This window comes from Liolophura sinensis, chromosome 5, assembly GCF_032854445.1.
Source record: "Liolophura sinensis isolate JHLJ2023 chromosome 5, CUHK_Ljap_v2, whole genome shotgun sequence".
NCBI classification, from domain to species: Eukaryota; Metazoa; Mollusca; class Polyplacophora; order Chitonida; family Chitonidae; genus Liolophura; species Liolophura sinensis.
In genome coordinates this window covers 4,734,361-4,754,698 of record NC_088299.1, presented here as the reverse complement: position 1 = coordinate 4,754,698, position 20,338 = coordinate 4,734,361, and the positions used below count along the sequence as shown (strand labels likewise).

General features: G+C 38.7%; 1 protein-coding gene across 1 annotated transcript; it reads left to right on the top strand.

The window, feature by feature from the left end:
- Window positions 1-2,802: 2,802 nt before the first annotated feature.
- Window positions 2,803-19,364, top strand: LOC135465649 (CCR4-NOT transcription complex subunit 10-like). Its single transcript, XM_064742937.1, has 17 exons — window positions 2,803-2,864; window positions 3,888-4,192; window positions 5,183-5,333; window positions 5,918-5,979; window positions 7,538-7,729; window positions 8,275-8,358; window positions 8,841-9,096; window positions 9,904-10,106; window positions 10,979-11,094; window positions 11,444-11,575; window positions 12,424-12,498; window positions 13,431-13,544; window positions 13,855-13,985; window positions 14,899-14,967; window positions 15,618-15,739; window positions 17,182-17,254; window positions 18,926-19,364. Exons 2-17 carry the CDS (start codon window positions 3,908-3,910, stop codon window positions 19,069-19,071), a joined length of 2,211 nt encoding a protein of 736 aa, XP_064599007.1. The 5' UTR covers window positions 2,803-2,864; window positions 3,888-3,907; the 3' UTR covers window positions 19,072-19,364.
- The last annotated feature ends 974 nt before the right edge of the window (window positions 19,365-20,338 follow it).

Here is a 20,338-nt window from a genome sequence, read left to right as displayed (position 1 = left end):
ATGTCATTCGTCTTGTTTGCTTGGGATCCACGCCGCTTCATCGTGTCAAGCCAAGTGTTAAAGCGCACTATACAAGTAAACGATTAAATTTCCTTTGTGTTCAAGCTGAAACGAGCTATATGACTGGTACATACATCGATAAACGTAAATAGTCTTTACGCTCCGCCACTTAATTATACGGACTACTTTGGGGGGGGGGGGGGGGGGCGGTGTTCAAACCTCACTACACTGAAAAAAGTTACTCAATTCTTACGTGCTGATTGTACTACAAATGCACTTAAATTATATGGTGATTAAGTGTAAGTATACAGCAAAATATAATGCTTGCTTTCGTCATGTAAGTGAAATATCCATGAGTACGGCGTAAAACACCAATCAAATAAATAGATAAATAAAGCAAAACAGAATCAACGTTCCTTGAGACGCGACGGTCATTTACACGACCATGTTATTTCTCTTTTTATATACGTTAAGGAATCTCTTTGAAAATTTCACCTCACATGTTCAATGACTGGACATTTGAGTGAAATGATCTCTCCAATTTTTAGCCATTGACGAACCTTGACCAAAGTGGTCTTGTTTCTTTGATTCCACAAAGTGGCTTGGTTTGCTTGTTTGGAGTTTGGCGTCGCTCTCACACAGTGGCCTTAATTTGGTTGCTTGAAATTTGGCACCGCTTTTATAAAGTGTTCTTGTTTGTTTCTTGGACTTTAGAGCCGCCTTGAGTTTGGCGCGGCTTGGAGTTTGGCATTGCTTTATCAAAGTGTTCTTGCTCTCCGGCCGTAAGTGGAAAGGTCTGCCAGCAACCTGCGGATGGCCGTGGGTTGCCCCCGTTCCCTGTCCGGTTTCCCCTACCATAATGCTGGCTGCCGTCGTATAAGTGAAATATTTTAAGTAACAGCAATCAAGTAAATAAATAAATAAATCAAGGTGTTTTTGTATGCTTGTAGTGTGGCTCTACTTTCTCAAAGTGTTCTTGTTTGCTTGCTTGGAGTTTGGCGCCGCTTTCACAAAGTGTTCTTGACTGTTTGCTCGATGTTCGGTGCCGCCTTCACAACATGGTGGTGTTTGTTCACTTGGAGTAAGACACCTCTTCTCCAAAGCGGTCTTGTTAGCTTGATTGGAGTTTGACGCTGCTTTCGCAAACGTGCCTGGTCGTGCATGCTTGGTTGTTTGTCTTTATTAAGTTTTACACCGCTTCCACTAAGCAGTTTTGTTTATTTCCTGGGTATCGTCTTTTTTCTTTAGTGGTCTTGCTTGTTTAATTGTAGTATGTTGTCGCTTAAGTGCAATATTTTTTCGGGCATATAGCGGCGGTATACATCTCTTGGTTTCAAAATACACTGACACCAACTGGCTCAATCCTTTATCCCGAGTCCCATAACAGGAAATACAAGGATCGTTCCGACTCGGGCATGTAGGACCCCCTGTACTCGCTGTCTTAATGCGGACGCCCTATATAATCCGGTGGCTAGCAAAGGTTCATCGGTCAAGCCGCCTACCCCAAAAGATTTGACACATGGGACATATACAGTTATATACAGGTGAAAACTCTTTAGTGCACTGGGGGATGGAAGGGCTGCGTGGCTGAGTGGTTATCTCAGCGGTTTAGGAGCCTCTCACGTGCCTCTCGCGTTGGGTTCAAGCGCAGCTCATGCTGCCATCCTCTCCTGTTATACGTGAGAAGGTCTACCAGCAATCTGTGGATGGTCGTGAGCCCCACCAAAATGTTGCATGGCCGCCGTCATATTACTTAAAACATCAAATAAATTTATTTCTTTATTTATTTATTTGATTGGTATTTTACGCCGTATACTCTAGAATATTTCACTTGTACAACTGCCATCATCATTGTGGTATCAAATAAATAAATAAATAGGCCTGCAGTATAAATCTTCGTGTGGAACTGTATATTAAAATCAATGGAAAGGTGCTGACCTTCGTGCATGTATAGGCCCTACAGGTTTCGTAGCGGACGCCTTCCTCTCCCTTTTTATAGCCTAGCCTTCATGTATAATTCTCACGTACAGTATGCAGGCCTGCATATGTAGCCTACTGTGATGGCAAGCCTTCAAATCCGATGGCTCAGTTGGTAGAGCGTCCGCTCTGGGGGCAGTAGAACTAGGTTGAATCCTGGGTCGGGACACACCTTAGAGCAATAAAGACTTGGCGTTCAGCATTAAGGGTAAGTGCAACGGCTGGTTGACTCGTATTAGTATAGTGGCTCGGATGGGTGGCTTACTTGCCTTCGGTAAGTCGTCTCTAGCAGTAGTAGATAAAAGATGGGTGTAAATCCGCCGTGCTACAAGAAGGCACATTACACGTACAAGCACTCTGGGGACTCCTTCGTCGTCATATGACTGAAAAATTGTTAAGTACGACGTTAAACCCCAAACACTCACTCACTCACTCAAATCCCACAAAATATGAAATATATGTAACGGTTTCCTGATATCGGATATCTGTAAATTTGTACTCGAGCATGTCTTCGACATAGCACAGCAGTGAAATGCTCCATCTGAAAATATTTCCCTATTAATCAGCGAATATTTAGGCCTCTATACACAATATAGATAAGATAATTGGGATTGAATTGATTATGAGCTAAGACAATGACAAGAAATAAAACGCGATATTGTGCTGTGTGAAAATAGGTGCAAAGATACAGAGCCATGTGCAGACATTTTCTGCCAAATAAAAGTGAAACGACTGGTTGGCCCGTATCCGAGACCTACCTTTAACAAACTTGCTGATGTGGGCCTGGGAGGTAACACCAGAGTAGCTTCCCTTGAAGAGCTCTCTTATATTTGAATGATGTGAATCCCTTGAAACTCTGAACACTTGTGCTGACTTCAATTTTTGTGGTAAATAGTCGACAGAAGAATGTGTTTCATTAATGAGTATTTACTGATTGTGGTATTATGGTCAGTACTAACGTAAGGTTTTGTCCAGAAAGTCCTGTTCGAAGCGCTGTTCATGTCTTTGTAACGGTCCGTAAACAATAGGTGATCGAAAATTGGACCCCAAATAGAATCATCGTTAATTTTTCTGCGGCCTCGTCAGTTGATGAAAAGACGAACATTGGGATTTTTTAAGATAATTACTTTATAGAACTTATGCCTTATAGAACTTGGACAAACAGGTATGAAAATGCTGATAATGCACGATGAATCAGAATATCTGGAATGACTAGCTACTCCGATGTTCACCATGTGATGTAATTTTCTGAATGTAGCAGTTGAAATAATCATTGAATGAAGGAGTTGAGCAAATGTCTGTTATTAGAATACCAAATACTGAATATGGTAGTTTAATATAATTAGGACTGTAACTCTCAGTGAAGCTTGTCCTGTGAGTTTACTTAGATGTGGACAAGACAGGGTTGGTGAGGGGGGGGGGGGGGGGAGAGTGTCTTGCAGACTTATGAAGCTAAGAGATGTGATTTTATGGTAGCTGACAATGGCACTGTAGTGTCAACAGACCCAGCTATGCAAGCTGTATATTCAGTCTAGCAAGTACCGTAAAATCTCGCCTCTTAGTTGCATTAGTTGGCACCACCCTGTCTCATCCATGTGTGCATGAACTCACAGGACTCCTGAAATGTTAACTCGGCTTATTATACTGTGGTAGAGTACATGCATAATAACACCCCTGAGAAAAGTAAAACACAACAATTAATTGGCAGTGCATACACTTCCCAGAAAACTCATAACTAAAACAGAACTTAATGATGCTTTCATACAGCCACTTCTCATTAATCTGATTTACAGTTAAAACAATATTTTTGACACAGTTAATAGAAACCCTGCTTGTTTTCTTGGTGGCAGATGGAACCTCTGTCATTTTTAGAGATGTAACGGCTTGTATTTTTTAGGTTCTGATTTCAGATCGGAAAACTGGTTAGGCTATGATGGCAGACCTGCAGAAGCAAGATGATCAGACTGAGAAGCAGGAGTTGCCTGCCCCTTCTCTACCACCTGTCACTGAACACCAGAGGGAGGTGGCCAATCAAGCGATGCAGGAGTTTGACAAGGCACAGTATGAACAGTGCAGCCAAACAATAAACAAACTTTTGAGTCAAAGGTCAAATGACCCCAAAGTGGTGCACAACAAAGCTGTGACAGAGTTTTACAGCTCAAAGTTTTGTAAAACAGCAGAGTTTCGACAAGCCTTGAGCAAAGTCTGTCAGTTGGTGAGTTCATATTGTTAAACCTGTGGTGTGAACCCAGTGAAGGGCTTTTGTCCTCTAGGAATGAAACTGTTGTCTATGATATATGTGCAAAATGCCTGTGTAGTGTGTTAATCAAAAATCATATAATTAAAGGATAATGTTCGCGTTTCATGCCAGGTTGATTATCATTTGGCCTTTTGCGAGAACAGTATTTATGGAATGCAACCTTTTCATTTAATTTATGCCCTTAGTATTTATTACTCACACTAAATATACGTTTAAAAATCCATCTTCAGAAAATTATTCCATGAAAGGCATTAATGGACACAGTACTGTAGAATTTTGAAAACTGAAAACTCTCCTTAAACAAGAAGCTTACCAAATGTGAGAACAATGTTTAAAAATATGGAGCCTTTTTACTTCTGTGAAAACTTCTCAGTGAACAGGCTTTCATTTTTGTTTTTGTGCGGGTGTTACAGTGTGGTATGTCACTCCTTGCAAGAGACTGTATGTGTTTATTTATAGCACACCTAAATTCATTCTCCCCTTTGTCAGGTGTGTCATGCCAATACACCTTGACCTGGACTTAGTCTCAGGAGTGCGTTATTTGTGGGAGTGTAATAGGATTCTCCGATTTGAAATCCTACTTTACTTCACACAGAACTGGCAGTGATGGATTTAGGTATTGATTTATTCGATTTATTTGATTGGTGTTTTATGCATATGTTGGGAGAGATTGCAGTGTCCTGTCTCCTGGTTTATTTATTTATTTATTTATTTATTTGATTGGTGTTTTACGCCACACTCAAGAATATTTCACTGATACGACGGCAACCAGCATTATGGTGGGAGGAGACGAGCAGAGCCTGGGGGAAACCCACGATCATCCGCAGGTTGATGGCAGACCTTCCTACGTACGGCCGGAGAGGAAGCCAGCATAACACTTTTTTCTCAGTAAATAAAGTTGTGAAATTCACCTTCATGTAAATGTGTAAATTGTTTACTTGGCAGTCTCATATTCCATCAGAAAATGCTGAGAGTGTAGAGGATGTGGACCATGGTATTATTTACTACAATCAGGCTGTGTTACTGTACAGGCTTCATCAGTATAGAGCGTCACTCACCATCGTGGACAAGCTCTTCCAGTTCATTGAACCTTTGGGTAAGTACATGTACTTATGTCCTGAAAATGGTTTTCTAAAATTTTTTAGGTGTGTCAGTTGCAGTGATCGTGTATAAGGCACTGTATGTATTTTACTGACTTCCGTTTAGCCTTACAATCTTGTAATATTGTGAGCCTTCCGTATTCACCGCATGTAACTACTGCCACATGTCAGCTACAAAAGGCCGCTATGTACAGGTAACCTTTGTGTCATGGCTTATTTTTCTACCTTTAGAGCCTGTTAGTTTCTCAACAAAAAATTGCTCCCCCCACCCCCCACCAAAAATAAAAGAAATCTAATAATTGAATGAAGCATATTGTTTTAGAGAGTACAGGTAGCGTTCATTTCCAGTATAAAATGTCCAGAGAATTTCTTTTCTTTTAGAACTGTTAAGTTTTGTGGGAAAGAGAGAGAAGTTGAGTATTAAATGATCCTGTATATGGGCTGAAATTTCATGCAGTTTCATAATACGCATTATGACTTAGGAAAATACATGTACACACATGGAAGTGCAGTTCATTTTGATTGCTTCATGATTATCGCCCAGAATGTCTAACCCAAAGATATGTTTTTATGCTTCCAGAAGAAAGCTTGGCCAAAAAGGTGATGTTTCTGCTGGTAGAGTTGTATCTTTGCACAAACCAGGTGAGAGATAAACCTATGATGCAATTAAAGCATAACTTTTTTTGTTTCTTGATAGGGACTGTATACCGAAAAGTACACAAATGTTTCTTAGCTTCTTCTTGAGGCATGAAAATGGGTTTAAACTATAGTATTCCTAAGGCTTGAGTGTTTGGTCCGTAAATTAAGTAGCCTGCTGTGGTGATGTCAGTGGTGATAGCTGTCAGTGGTGGAAGCTATCAAAATAACTATGTTGTTTGGAAGAGCCCGCCCTGAGAGGGTTAACCTGGTGCGGTATTCCCAGTATTTTCATTGATGACGTCATTTCTGAATATTTTACAATCATTCACAGAAAATATGCATAAAATAAAGTGGTTATTAAATATAAAATATGCCTCACAGATGAATTTTTTTTCATTTTTCTTAAAACCATACTATAATCTGTTTTATAGCACCTTTTCATATATCCTTTAAAGCTATCAAAGAGATAGCTAGCACACAGTTAAAACTAAAACAGTGAAAGCTGGCACACAGAATAATGTAACACACAATTAAAGATGCCACACAGTTAAAGATGGAACACAAATGAATTTTAGCACACTGTGAAAGCTGGCACACTGATAAATCTAGCACACGGCTAAAGATGGAACACAGATGAATTATAGCACACTGTGAAAGCTGGCACACTGATAAATCTAGCACACATTGAAAGCTGGAACACAGATAAATCTAGCACACAGGAAAGCTGGAACACAGATAAATCTGGCACATGGTTAAAGATGGAGTTAGCGAACAGTGAAAGCTGGTACGTGATGAAATCTAATACACAGCTAGCATAAACTTGAATGTTAGAGGAACTACTGCACAACATCACAACATTGATTGAGCGATGACATTGTCTACTTAATTGTATAGGAGATCTGCAAATCCCAGCTAGTTTTTGGAGGGAATGCCTACTGTAAATCATTAATCTTGTCAATCACTGAAGCACTTTTTTCAGTGGACTTAAATCATCCATTTATTATGAAAATGACACTTAGTATGAAAATGACACTATAGAGGAATGCGTCATAAAACTGTGGAAATTATTTCGCTACACCCCATCTCAGAATGTTTCAAAATATTGGTTGGTGAGGTGTTTGAAAAGGTTGAAGAAGTAAGGAACATGTAGTATATGTTTCACCAACTCTTTTCGCCCGAGTTTCTCATTCTTGTGTTATGGACAAGTCACTAAGAGATGTTACATGTTACTAATTGTTGGGTAATGTAAGAGTGAACTGTACATTTGTGGTCAACTATCCATAAATCCACAGTGGTTTGTCCAAGCCTAAATGAAAAAAGAAAGTAACAAAATATTGTTATATGTATTAGGATTTTTATTTAAAGAAAGTAAACTTAAATATTAAAAATTTTTGAAACATTTCATTCCATTGTATTTGCTTATGAAATTATCTTCATCAGCCTGTTTTTATATTTTGTATTTGCCTACACCTATAAAACTGGCCACTGTATCATGCAAGTGAAAAATGTTTAATGTTAAACAAAAATGAAATGAATAAATAAATACATTTGTACTTTGTAGCCTGAGAAGGGCATCGGAATGCTAGCTTACATGGAGAAAGCATTATTTAATGGTGGTAAGTCAGGAGCAGCTGCTGGAGGATCCTTGCTGGAAAAGGAAGGGAGTAAGGACAGTAAAGAGAACAGCCGAGATAAAGGGGATTCTCCAGAAGATGTAGATATCAATGATGCAACAAAAATTCGTATTAGTCAAGTTAGTAATTCTCTGTTTTGGTTTTGGATTTTTTTTTTATTGCCAAATAATCTATTTCATTCCAGAAAAGTTGTTTTTGACTAAAAAATGTTAATGAATTTTAACTGAACATGCAGAATACAAAGACCCTTTTGTCTTTTTTTTTCACCTTTGTTAACTCTTAATGAAAGATTCTGGACAGCTATCAAGTTATCCATTCAATTATATGTCCATGTATATTTCAGCCTGTTTAAGATTTTTTGTTGATGAAAAAAATCTTTTTTTAATTAAAAAAGCTTAGCCCCCTTGCATATTCATTAGTGTTTCCTTTTTACTTATCGCCACGATATGGCTGAAATATTGCTGAAGTGACAATAAGCCATATCATTGATTCGTAGTGACGTTTGTTGAAATTTTGCGTGGTTAGCTGCAACAAGCAGCTGTATAAGGTGGTGATATTATACTTTGTTCTTCGTGTTTGTGAAGTGCATTTTTAAAATGTGCATGCATTTGCAGCTTGTGACTGCACATTGATCATATTCTCTCATTTTCGTTGTTGTTGACAGTATAAAGCCAGGTGTTACTTGATGGTGAAGTCATTGAAGTCCTGTAAGAGAGAGATCAAATCCTTGGTGAATGCTGTGTCATCAGTAAGAACTAGAATTTTACGAACTTAATTTGAGGCCTCTAGGTCAGAGTGGTTAGCAAGCTTGTGCATTACTATGACCCTTGAGCCTGTCACCAATGGGGTCACTGTGAGTTCAAATCCAGCTCATGCTGGTTTCCTCTTCAGGTGCAGGTTGTGGGTTCCCCCACTCCCTCACCCCTCACATTTCCTTTACCCGGTTTCCTCCCACCATAATGCTGACTGACACTGGGTATAGTCTTAACAAGCATAATATGTAATTTACGCAGTGTTTTGTTGCCATGACACTCAGAGCATGTCAGTTCTGTTTCTGATAACTAACTAATCAAACTTCATAAAACACTCTGAGGTCACCGTATAATGTGGCTAAATCAAACAGAATTTTTCAATTTGGGTGAAATATAGTATTTTCAAAAATGGTTTTCCTTTTCCTTTAATCGAGGTAGCTTGTGGCTATTCTGAATCCATTTCTGTCCTTTTCTGCAGTCAACATCCTTCGGATACCTGAGGAGCAATTTTGAATATATCCGCGGTAATTTCCGGAAAGCCAACAAAATCCTGGGCTCTACCCCTCAGACCCAGGAGTTGACAGCTAGTGGAGAGTCCCTGCCAGTTATGTACTTCAACAATCTCGGCTGTACACATTTTCACATGAGAAAACACCACTTGGGTGCCTTCTATTTTCGCAAGGCCATCAACAGCAATGAGAACGTCATTAAAGAATCAACCAAGTCGGAGTCAGGTACAAAGGCTGTCCAAAAAGTTGTTCAAAAATGTATAAAGATGTTCAGGATTACATGAAAAGCAACCCTTGAGTGCAGTTTATGTTTTGTGGTAAATATTGAAAATAAAGTCCAAAAAATGAAAAATGAAAGAACAAAGAAAAAAATTCACTTTGGGGAAAAAAGATTGTATTTCTCAAAACTGTTCCTCTATTTTATGCATAGTTTCCATTAATGGTCAGAAGGTTTTGAAAATGGCAAATCCTGAAATGCACATATTTCATGCATGTTTTAAGCCGATTATTAACTTCGCATAGGTGTGAGACTGGTATGCATAGTCTCTTCTGCTTTCTCGCCATTAGTGGTGACAATAAGCGGTCAGCAAAACTCATAGGGCCATTTTCACAGTCCGTTAACATTTGTTGAAGATCATTGTTGATGGGTGGGCGGCTTACTTGCCTACAGTAAGGCGTCTCAGTGAAGCAGCACCAGATAAAAGAGCGGTGGAAATCTGTCATGCAACAATGAGGCACATTACATGCACTCCTTCATTGTCATATGACTGAAAAATTGTTAAGTATGACATTAAACCCCAAGCACTCACTCACTCAGTATAGAGCGCTTATGATCCGTGCGTCTCATGTGGGAAAGTTCATCAGTAACTTGCCATAGGTTGGAGGTTTTACGCTGGACACTTAAAACCTCTACCCATAAAACTGATAGCCATTGTATAAGCCAAACATTCTGTGCCGTTAAAGAGTATTCAAATAAATAGATAAATGAACAGAAGTATAATCTTTCTGCTAATGTGTTAATCTTTCTTACAGGGAAAGCAGCATCAGGTCAGCTGACTTTGCTGCAGTGCACGAGTCGCCACCATGAGCTGATGTACAACATAGGGATCGAGTTGTTGCATTGTGGGAAACCTGAGGCGGCATTTGACTGTCTGATTGAGGCTGTACAAAGATTCCAGACCAACCCCAGGCTGTGGCTCAGATTAGCCGAGTGTTGTATCATGGAGTACAGGGCGGTAAGTCTACAGTTCATCCATTGACACCAGTTTAACGTTCAGTTTCAAACCTGCAGATGGTCGTGGGTTTCCCCCGAGCCCGGTTTCCTCCCACTATAATGCTGGCTGCCGTGATATGAGTGAAATATTCTTGAGTAAATAAATAACTTTTTGTTGATCTTTTACCAGTGTCGTTGGAAGGAAAAATAATCTTATTTGTGGGTAAGGTAGAATTGTTCCTGTTATGTGATTTGAATGCCTTGACAAATAGGAAAATCATTAAAAATATTGTGATCAGACACAATAAAATGGTGGATTTTCAATTTTAATTTTATCCCATTTTTGGATTTTTTTTTTGAGTGGCGGCACAAAAAATAAAGTTGGTGTCACCATACTTTACGAAGAGACCATGATCATGAATACTTAAGTCTGACTTCAAATGGTCTTAACTTATTATTAGTATTATTTTTGAACTTAGATTTGATTTATTTATTTATTTATTTGATTGGTGTTTTACGCTGTACTCAAGAATATTTCACTTATACGACGGCGGCCAGCATTATGGTGGGTTGAAACCGGGCACAGCCCAGAGGGAAACCCACAACCATCCGCAGGTTGCTGGCAGACCTTCCCACAACTTAGATTTGAACTTGAACTCTAATTTTCATTTTCATCATGAAGGTTTAAGATAAACCTTGGTTCTAAAATAAAATCCAATTTCTAAATCCAATTCCATGAGTCCCAATTTCAGAACAGTAAACTGTTTTGAAGTTAAGACCAGGTCTGACTTAAGTCCAAGACAGCCTGATGGTTTTGGGGAATGATCCACAGATATGTGCTATATGAAGTAAGCTTGCAGTTGATATGTGCAGATTATATTTGTGGATTTTTAGAACAATGAAGAAGATCGATCCTTAGCCAAACGTCTAGAACCAGTAAAAGGATCAGTAGGGAGTGGAATTCACCGTAAGCTTATCCTGGGAGCTGGAGTTGAAAATTATGTACCCAGGTAAGTGCTACAGTCTGTCAGTTCGTTCAAATCTACACCAAGTTAACAACCACAGGTTTTTCCATTATAGCCGTCCTAATTTGTAAAACATTTCGTATGGGAAAAATCACATTTCAGTATGATTTATGCACCTTTTTAATTTTGATTTTGGAGACAAAACTACATTGGTTGGGTTGGCCTATTACAGGGTTTTTACAGAAAGTATGGTTTTGGTTAGTCTACACAGAATAATGCTATCAGAATGTGCTTGAATAAGCATCTTTAAAACAGGCAAAAAGAGGTCAAAAATCAAATACTTTCCTTGCGCCATTCAGTTTTACTGTGGTAATTCTATGATTCTTATTTACAGGACCCAATCAGCAGCGATCCCAATGGCTACCCTGGAGTTCGCTGCCCTGTGTCTGAGGAACGCCCTAGCTCTTTTGCCAGACGACCCAGCCACGGTTGTCCCAGTGTCTCCAGATGAGCAGACTGAGGGGAGGTAACTGTGACCAGACAAGCATGAATTCATTGACCAATCTTGACTTTGATAACCTCCTTATATTGTTCCATCTGGTAAAATGTAGATTCATGTTGTTGTGTTTTGGACTTATTCCATCAAAGGGTATATCTTTTCTTGTGTGCTTGTGGTTTATGTAGGAAATATTAGGAAAATGTGTTTTGATTAGCTTTTGATCAGTTTTCTGGCTCGCTGGTGCAAAATACATGTTGTAGCGTGAGCGTAGGGGTTGGCATCCAGTTACAGGGAATGCAGTGTTAAAGAAAATACTTTTATTGAGCTCAGAGTTTGGACAGACGTAGAGCACAATAACACGAGGGTGATATTCCATTGTTGATATGGTGTGTGGATATTAAATACAGCGAATTACCAAATTCTTGACGTAGTGTATTGTATGTTAGAATCCAAGTTAAACAGAGTGTTAGGGGTGGTATCATGAAAAGTACAGCATGTATTGACCTGAAGTCTTACATGCATGTAAAGCACAATCACACAGATGTCGCTGATTCTCTGTGTGCATATTAATTACCGTAAATTACCAACTTCACGATTTCAGTTCTTCATGTATTGAGCTGAAGTCTTACATGCATGTAAAGCACTATCACACAGATGTCGCTGATTCTCTGTGTGCGTATTAATTACCGTAAATTACCAACTTCACGATTTCAGTACTTCATGTATTGAGCTGAAGTTTTGCATTCATGTGACTCCTACATGTGAGCTCTTTGGTACATCGTTACCATTTCTAAGTATATTTTTTGTCACATTTTGAGGTATAGCCTCTCTAACTCTTAAACCAATGGTGTTATTTTTCTCTTGTTTCATTACAGTAAAACTCCTGAGGTGGTTTTGGTGCCAGCTCCCCCTGCCAATCCCATGAGGCCGCCAGAAGTCGCCAACCTGAGGTACAGTAAAAACTGACTGACCGTCCACTTGTGTGTTAAAGCCATAGTCATTCATTCATTCCATTAGTTTGCTAATACCTAAGATCGTATATTTTCTATCAGCATCTAAAGTACCAATAAATATGTGTCCATTTTGGGTGTCAAGAGTGATATATTGACTGAGTCACACAATTGTAGAGAATAGTAAATGAAACTTAACTCATAGTATATGTTTGCAAAATTTAAATAATGTTTTTATTCATTTGGTGTTTTATTGAATCAGAATTATTCAAATAATTCCAATGGCAAGGGTTTCTGTTCAAAGCTTTGTATTGTTTACATTAACTTATCACTTTTTAGGTCACCTTTTTCTTACCTTTGCCTTATTTACCATCCAATTAATTTAAACAACTTGAGAACACAAGATGTTTTTTTCCTGTGTATTGTTCATTTTACAACATTTTTTTCAGCAACTTAAGTTTTGGTGGTTAATAAAGCTTTTCAGAACCTATGATTGACAGCATTTATCTCCCTTGAAAGTTCTGTGGATCTTAGAAAGGTTTATTGAGGTTTGTTTGGAAGGTAAAATGATATCATGGTCAAAATATTTCAGCTTCCACACCAAAAGTGATATTTTTTTAGACATACCATAAATGACCATAAACTTCTTACACGCCGATATTTCCTGTTTTGGATAGTTGCATTGACATTAGAAAGGTGCTTTGAGGTTTGCTTGGAATTTGGGATGATATTCTAGTGGAAAATTATAAGTTTCAACACCAAAATTAATATTGTGTGACATTTATTAGTCTCTGAAAGTACACTTTTGTGGGCGAAATTTTATGTCATTCAGGGTATTTGCCTGTTAGAGTGCAATATTGTTAGACAGAATTTTAAGAACATCTGGTGGAACTATGGTCTTACGGGTATGACTGTCCCCTTCCTACCTGCAGGTGTTCTATCTTGTGTGCAGCTTCCTACGTTTCACTATGCCTTCATGATTTCATCCTGGCCATCAACTTGGCGGAGAACTTACTCAAACAACCACGCCTATCAGGAGCTCAAAAGTAAGATTTTTTGGTGGTGGGAGGGGGGAGGGATTTGAAGAAGCCTATGAAAATATAGGGTTTTTTTTTTATGCTATGCGTTGTTTATACCTCAATATTTTTGCAGCTAAATTCTGGTTTATTTATTTACAAACCCAAGTGCCAATTTTGTCAGTGGATTATGTTGTACCTGCGTGAAACAGTTGTATTATTTAAAGAATGATAATACCATTACAAATTATATCTTTTCATGTGTCAAGGAAGTGTAAAACGTGGAAAGAACAAAAATTTAATTTCATTAAAAAATATTTTCATGGTTACACACCTGTAGGTACCTGGGTAACATGTACATTGCGGAAGCGCTGGTGTACGTGGACAGAATCGCAGACGCTATCCAGCACCTTAACGTGGAAAATGTGATGGACATCAGCACGGTTCCTCCAGAGCACAAGTCAGAGCAAGGTATAAGCTTCATAGGTGTTCATACAGCTGAGTAGTTTTGGGTATCCGTTTGATCTGGAAAGGCATCCGTTTCACCATTTCTGCCTATGCAAATAAGGCAAAAGAATGAAGATGTTATCATTTTGGATGCCAAACTTCTGACCCTCAAACCCTTTAGACAGGTTCAAAAATACCCTGAATCACACCGTGCTTAATCAGACATTTGTATTCCTGCCATTAAGTTATGAGTTGAGAGCATATATATCACGAGTAGATCTTGAGTTCATGTCGGACTCCTGGCTGAATTTGTTCTTGTGCACATGTGTCAAGCTTTTCAGGTAGTATATGTACATTTACCAGATTATTCTCTTCGAAAGGCGTTATTGTATGGATGAAGGGATGTGGACAACAGTGTCAGTTGCAAATCCATGGATTTATTTATTTATTTGATTGGTGTTTTCCGCTGCACTCAAGAATATTTCCCCTTATGCAACGGAGGCCAGCATTATGGTGGGAGGAAACCAGGCGGAGCCCGATGGAAAACCCATCCCACCGATCACCCACAGGTTGCTGGCAGACCTTCCCACTTACAGCTAGAGAGGAAGCCAGCAGGAGTTGGATTTGAACTCACAGTGACCGCATTGGTGAGAGGCTCCTGGGTCATTACGCTGCGCTAGCTCGCTAACCAACTGAGCCACAGAGGCCCCAAGAATCCAAGGAGGGGCTAGAATGTAAAGTCAGGGCTTCATATGTAACCCCTTAATTAGAATTCTGAAACTGAAATTGGATGTTTCACCCTTATGATAAGGTCAAGTAAACATTAGGGGCTTACTTCAGAAAGTAGTAAAGACTGACGTCAATATTTAATATTTCCATTCACAGCTCACTATGATACATCATTCTTCATAACCTGATGTTGTCTTTCTTGTTAAAGAAAAACTGGAAAAGGAGAAGGGATCTGACAAGGGTGAGAAGGAAGTGTCTGAGAATGGAGAATTCAAAGGTAGAGAGAAAGATACAGACCTGTGTCTGAAAATACCTTTACTTATAATTTTCTGTATATTTTCACTCAGTTAAGAGACATGAAATGTTTGAACTGTGTAGGGTAACAGGTTGATAATGTATGTTATCCATGACCTTGTAAAGGTATTTTCACACACAATTTTCAGTAGACTTTCTACAAATGCTTAATTCATTTTTGAGTTTCTTTCCCTTTAATTGAACAGTTGTTTCATGCTCATATTTTGTAATTGGGAGACAGTTTCAATTCTGGTTTCTGTCACATCTTTTGAAAATGGCACCATCTTGGCAACTGTTATTGCTTGATATAAAGCATACGAAGGAGCTGACTGGGATAGTTGTTTTTTTTTTAATATATGTACATGAACCGAATTCACTATCAGACTCCTAAAATCCTTGACTCAAGTTTAATCAATAGCAAGTTGTCCCTTTGTATGTGTTGAAATGGCAATAGCCAAATTTGAGAATACCTATAGCAACATGTTCAAACAGGTTAAAGTTGTCAGTCCATTTCTATTTATGCATGAAAATCAGAAACAATATTTGGTTGGAAGATGTCACCATTAAGCAGGTGTTATCCTTTAATATCCTGATTATATTTTCTTCTCTTTTTGTAATTGTTTGAACCTCCAGGATTCTTCTATCCATGGACACCACGTGATTTGTCTAAAGCCAAAGCTATGATGCAGTACAACCTTGCCACGGCCCACGCAATACGAGGAGAGTATGGCAAGTCGATGGCCCACTTAGGGGAGGTAAGCCATGCACAAACACTCTGTGACAACTGTCATTGTTGCCATGGAGATGATGAAGTTATAGTGGCAAGTGATTGCTTTTGGGACATTTAGCCTTTCGTTATGCGACAGTATTTTGTTTTGGTTAATGTCTCTACTTATGAACATTGACTTTCAGATAGTGTAAAGGTTGTGGCAGTTAGAATTGAAATCAGAATGGACAGAATCAAGACGTCCGAATTTTTTAATGATCAAATGATGTATTGACATACATCTGACCAGAGCTATATACATGTAGGTGTTAACCACCTATCCAAAAAAAAATAAATAAATAAAAGTTTCAGTTATTTGTTGTATTATCATTTTGTTTGAGCATTGTTGATAGAGATCAATATGGGGCATCCAAAGCATTAAGGTATCCCAGCTGTTATTACCTCCCTTTGATACAGTCTCCTCACAAACAACACAGGCTGATGCATGAACTTATGTCTCCTCTTCACAGTACGCATTATGTGTAAAATAAGTTATTTTGTATGGTTCTAAGAGTTCTGTTTATCTTAGATTGGTGCTTTAAGATTGCTGATGATGCCATTGCAAGTATTTATGATAAAACAATGATTCTCCCAGATTTTATTTTAGTTTCTCTCTAAAGTACTCAGCCGTATCGGTCAGTCACTCATGTAACTGGAAGGAATGAACGTTTTCTCTAATACTGTAATTCTTTGGTGTTTATGTTAGTATATTCTGAAGGCATTGTCCTGTTTACACTGATAAAATTATACTTTTTGTGAAATTGGCCAGCCCAACCAATGTAGTTTTGTCTCCAAAATCAAATGAAAAAGGTGCATAAATTTGACTCAAAGTTTCTCTCTCATATGCCAAAAAGTTGAGGAATTAGAGTAGTAGCCATGATGATCTGAATGACAGACATGTTACATTTTGAGATTCTCTTGATCATATCACAAATACAAGCAATATGACATGCAGGTATGTCCATCCCAAATGGGAATGTTCTTCAGTAATTTGCCAGATGTAGATGTTTTCCACAGGTACTTCCAGCCTCCTCCACCCAAAAAACTGACTAAACTGATAGGAGTGAAAAAGGGGCCTCCATGGCTCAGTTGGTTAGCGCGCTAGCACAGCGTTATGACTTAGGAGTCTCTCACCAATGCGGTCGCTGTGAGTTCATGTCCAGCTCATGCTGGCTTCCTCTCTGGCCTGTAAGTGGGAAGGTCTGACAGCAACTTGCAGATGGTCATGGGTTTCCCATGGGCTCTGCCGGGTTTCCTCCCACCATAATGCTGGCCGCCGTTGTATAAATGAAATATTCTTGAGTATGGCGCAAAGCACCAATCAAATAAATCAATAAATAAATAAATAAACGAGTGAGAAATTGCTGAGTATGGTGTTTAATTAAAATCAATCAATCGATCAATCAGTCAATCAGTGTGTCTTGTCTTCAGAGTGCTAAAGTTGTTGGGACTCCCCTACCAGCTCAGATGTACTTCCTCAGACTTTACCTGGATCTGATTGAAGGTAAGAAACAACTCTTACAGCTTATCTCCTCTAAACTTGTGTTGGAGTGTGCTTCCATTTCCCTGGCCAGTGGTGACTTGGGGCCCAAGACAGGTTCACCACTGTTCTCTTACAACGATACGAGAGTACCCACAAATCTTCCATCACAAGGGCAGGCATGACCAGGGGCCAGTTGTTAAACTGCTTAAATCGGAATACCAATCTTGTTCCAACACAAAACCATAGGAAGACTCAAGGATGAGCTGCACCAGAAGTCCTAATTGTTGTAGAACATATTGTTGTCTTCTGTATCATTACAGTGCTTGCGTACTTCATGCGTGTTTCATGAACACACTTGTACCGATTATTGTGACGTAATCAAGGAAAGTACGACAGCTTAAGACCGTTTTGTTACAGATGGGAGGGAGTTTTATATTGGGCTTTAGTCCGGACTGACGTTAATACCATATTTAACTGCTAGTACACTTAGAGGAAATGACCTCTAAAAATCAGAGTAGATATCACTAAATAGACCACGTAAAACTAAGCATAAACATACTTTGATTTATTTTTTTTAGATTTTTGTGAAAAAAGTTAAAGGCACTCAAACATTTTAATTTTAAATTTTAAGGTGGGCTCTATGAACCATACTAACACAGGTAAGGATCCCTGATGTCACAGGAAGTTTATCCAATTCTAATCATGACACTGAATTTTGGGGTAACTATTTTTACCTAAGAGCAGCATAAGTGCAATAATGTTCCCAAAAATTCCTTCCTTCTGGTGAAGATGAGAAAAAAAAAATGTGATGTGACATCAGAGTTCCTAGATACCATCAGTATGGCCCATATAATTCACAAAAGAGTTAAAATATTTGAATACCTTTCAACACTTAAAAAAAAATCTGAAGAAATATATGAAACTAGTACAATGAACCATACTTCATAGTTAAGCTTTGTTTTACTTTAAGTCAGCCGAATCCTGCAGCAAACACAGCTACAACTCAAATTACTTCAGACAGGAAAGGTTTCCCAGTGAGAATTCAATACACTTTGAATGAATGGTCAAACCACAATCCTGAAGTCCTTATGCGAACTTTTCAAACTTATTTATATATCATTTCTATATTTATATTCTTGGTTCATCCCGGAGAAGGGAGAAAAAAGGTAAAATAGGTGATAGGGGTGTTTTTGATATTGAACTCTATTTCTCACCAAAGGTAAAAAAAAAAAAATCCCACAAAACGATGACTAATTACCTGCCTTGTCACAAAGGACCACTTCTTTCACAAATGCTCGGCTCCTCAGTTGTCTGTATGGTTTTGTTTGCTCTAAATACGTTGTTGTGAAAGGGACATGTTATAACATGGGTAAGCCCTATAATATATGCAATCAAAAATAATTTCCCAAATATTTCTGACAGGTCACATGGTACTGTAGGACTTTTTTACCTTTAATGACAAAAGATTTTGAACTGGAAACTTACCTCCCCCCTCCCCCCCTCCCCCCACCACACCCTCCTGCAGTTAGCCCTGAGCATTTATTGTCTGTTGGCCACGAATTTTCAACTCACCCTTACCACCCTTACATTACCTGGGTAAACTGGAACCTGACCCTATTAGATTAAACGAGATCTGTAAAAGAGTTATCTCCCTTATCAAAGTCAAAATTTTTTTTTTATCCTGTCCCGCAGGTAGAAGGAAGATGGCCCAGGTGATCATAAAGGACTATTTTGGTCACACAACACCCAACAGAGTGGAGCTGAAAGTGAGCAAATCAGCACCAGGAGAGCCTCCAAGTCAGTGGCAAGCCCCAGCCAAAGGACCAGCCAGCCAATAAAAGCTCTTCTTACATACAAATATGTAACTAGGCTAAACAAACGACCAATGAAAATATGTATACAGGATTTTGACAACTGCAGCGATCAGCAGTGGCACATTTATTTTTGACATTTCTTAATACCCAGAACATATTCCGATTCATAGTCTGACCTGATTCGAATTCATGAAACAGACAAATACTACAGATTCCACACTCAAACGTGGAAAGCTGTTTATTTAATATCTGAGGAAGAAATTCATACTGTTCATGGTATATAAAACATTACCGATGCAGGGAGTAAACATTTTAGAAGAACAACTTTGTTTTTTTTTTGTTTTTTTGTGGGAAGGGTGGGGGGGTAATATATTGATTCATTTATCTACTTATTTATTTATTTATGTTTCTTTGCAATTTTGCAATTCTGAAAAACAAGGAACATCTTCTAAGCAAAGATAACTATAGTAAATGACATCTATTTTGTTCTCAAAAATGCATTCTATAAAAGATTACTTTTGGTTATGCGAAAATTGCATTTTTCAAACAACCTCAAAGTCAGGCATAAGGCGAATCTTAATGATGTGCAAAATTTGGGTTATTTATCCAAATTCTGACAGATACAACTGGATTGACTAGTATAAGCGACGGTTACTAGACCAGAGTTCAGCCAGAGAAACCTACGGGTGTAGTTCACCTCTTATCAGATCACAAAGAACGAAGAATTTGCTGGAAAAAAAAAATGTCTGAAATAGATTTCTGAGTATGCAGGAATTTGTCTATTGATCAGCGCCAAAGAAATATCAGGAACACAGCTGACAATAGACTGCAGAAAACATTTTACCTCTAGCAACATAGTCATACGCTATTGGAACCATTTTGAGGGAAGGGGAGAGGGGTTGGTGGTTATATAGAAAAGCCAGTAAATGATTTGATATCCCCAAAACCCATTCAGTATTCCACCAAATACAAAGAACAGTAAACCAGTCAATATCCACCTGAGCAGGAATCTCATTAAATAGATATAAACGTCCGATCATCCGATGTCGCCATGAATGGAAACGTCAGCAAGCCATCAGGTATTCACTTTACTGGAGATCTCAGCAATCATAAGATATCTCCCTGGATAGAAACATCAGGAAACCATCCGATATCACTTTTTAATGAAAAAGCCAGGTAACCATCTTATATCACCCTTGACGTATGTGGGAAGATCTGCCAGCAACCCGCAGATGGTCGTGGGTTTCCCCCGGGCCCTGCCCGGTTTCCTCTCACCATAATGCTGGCCGTC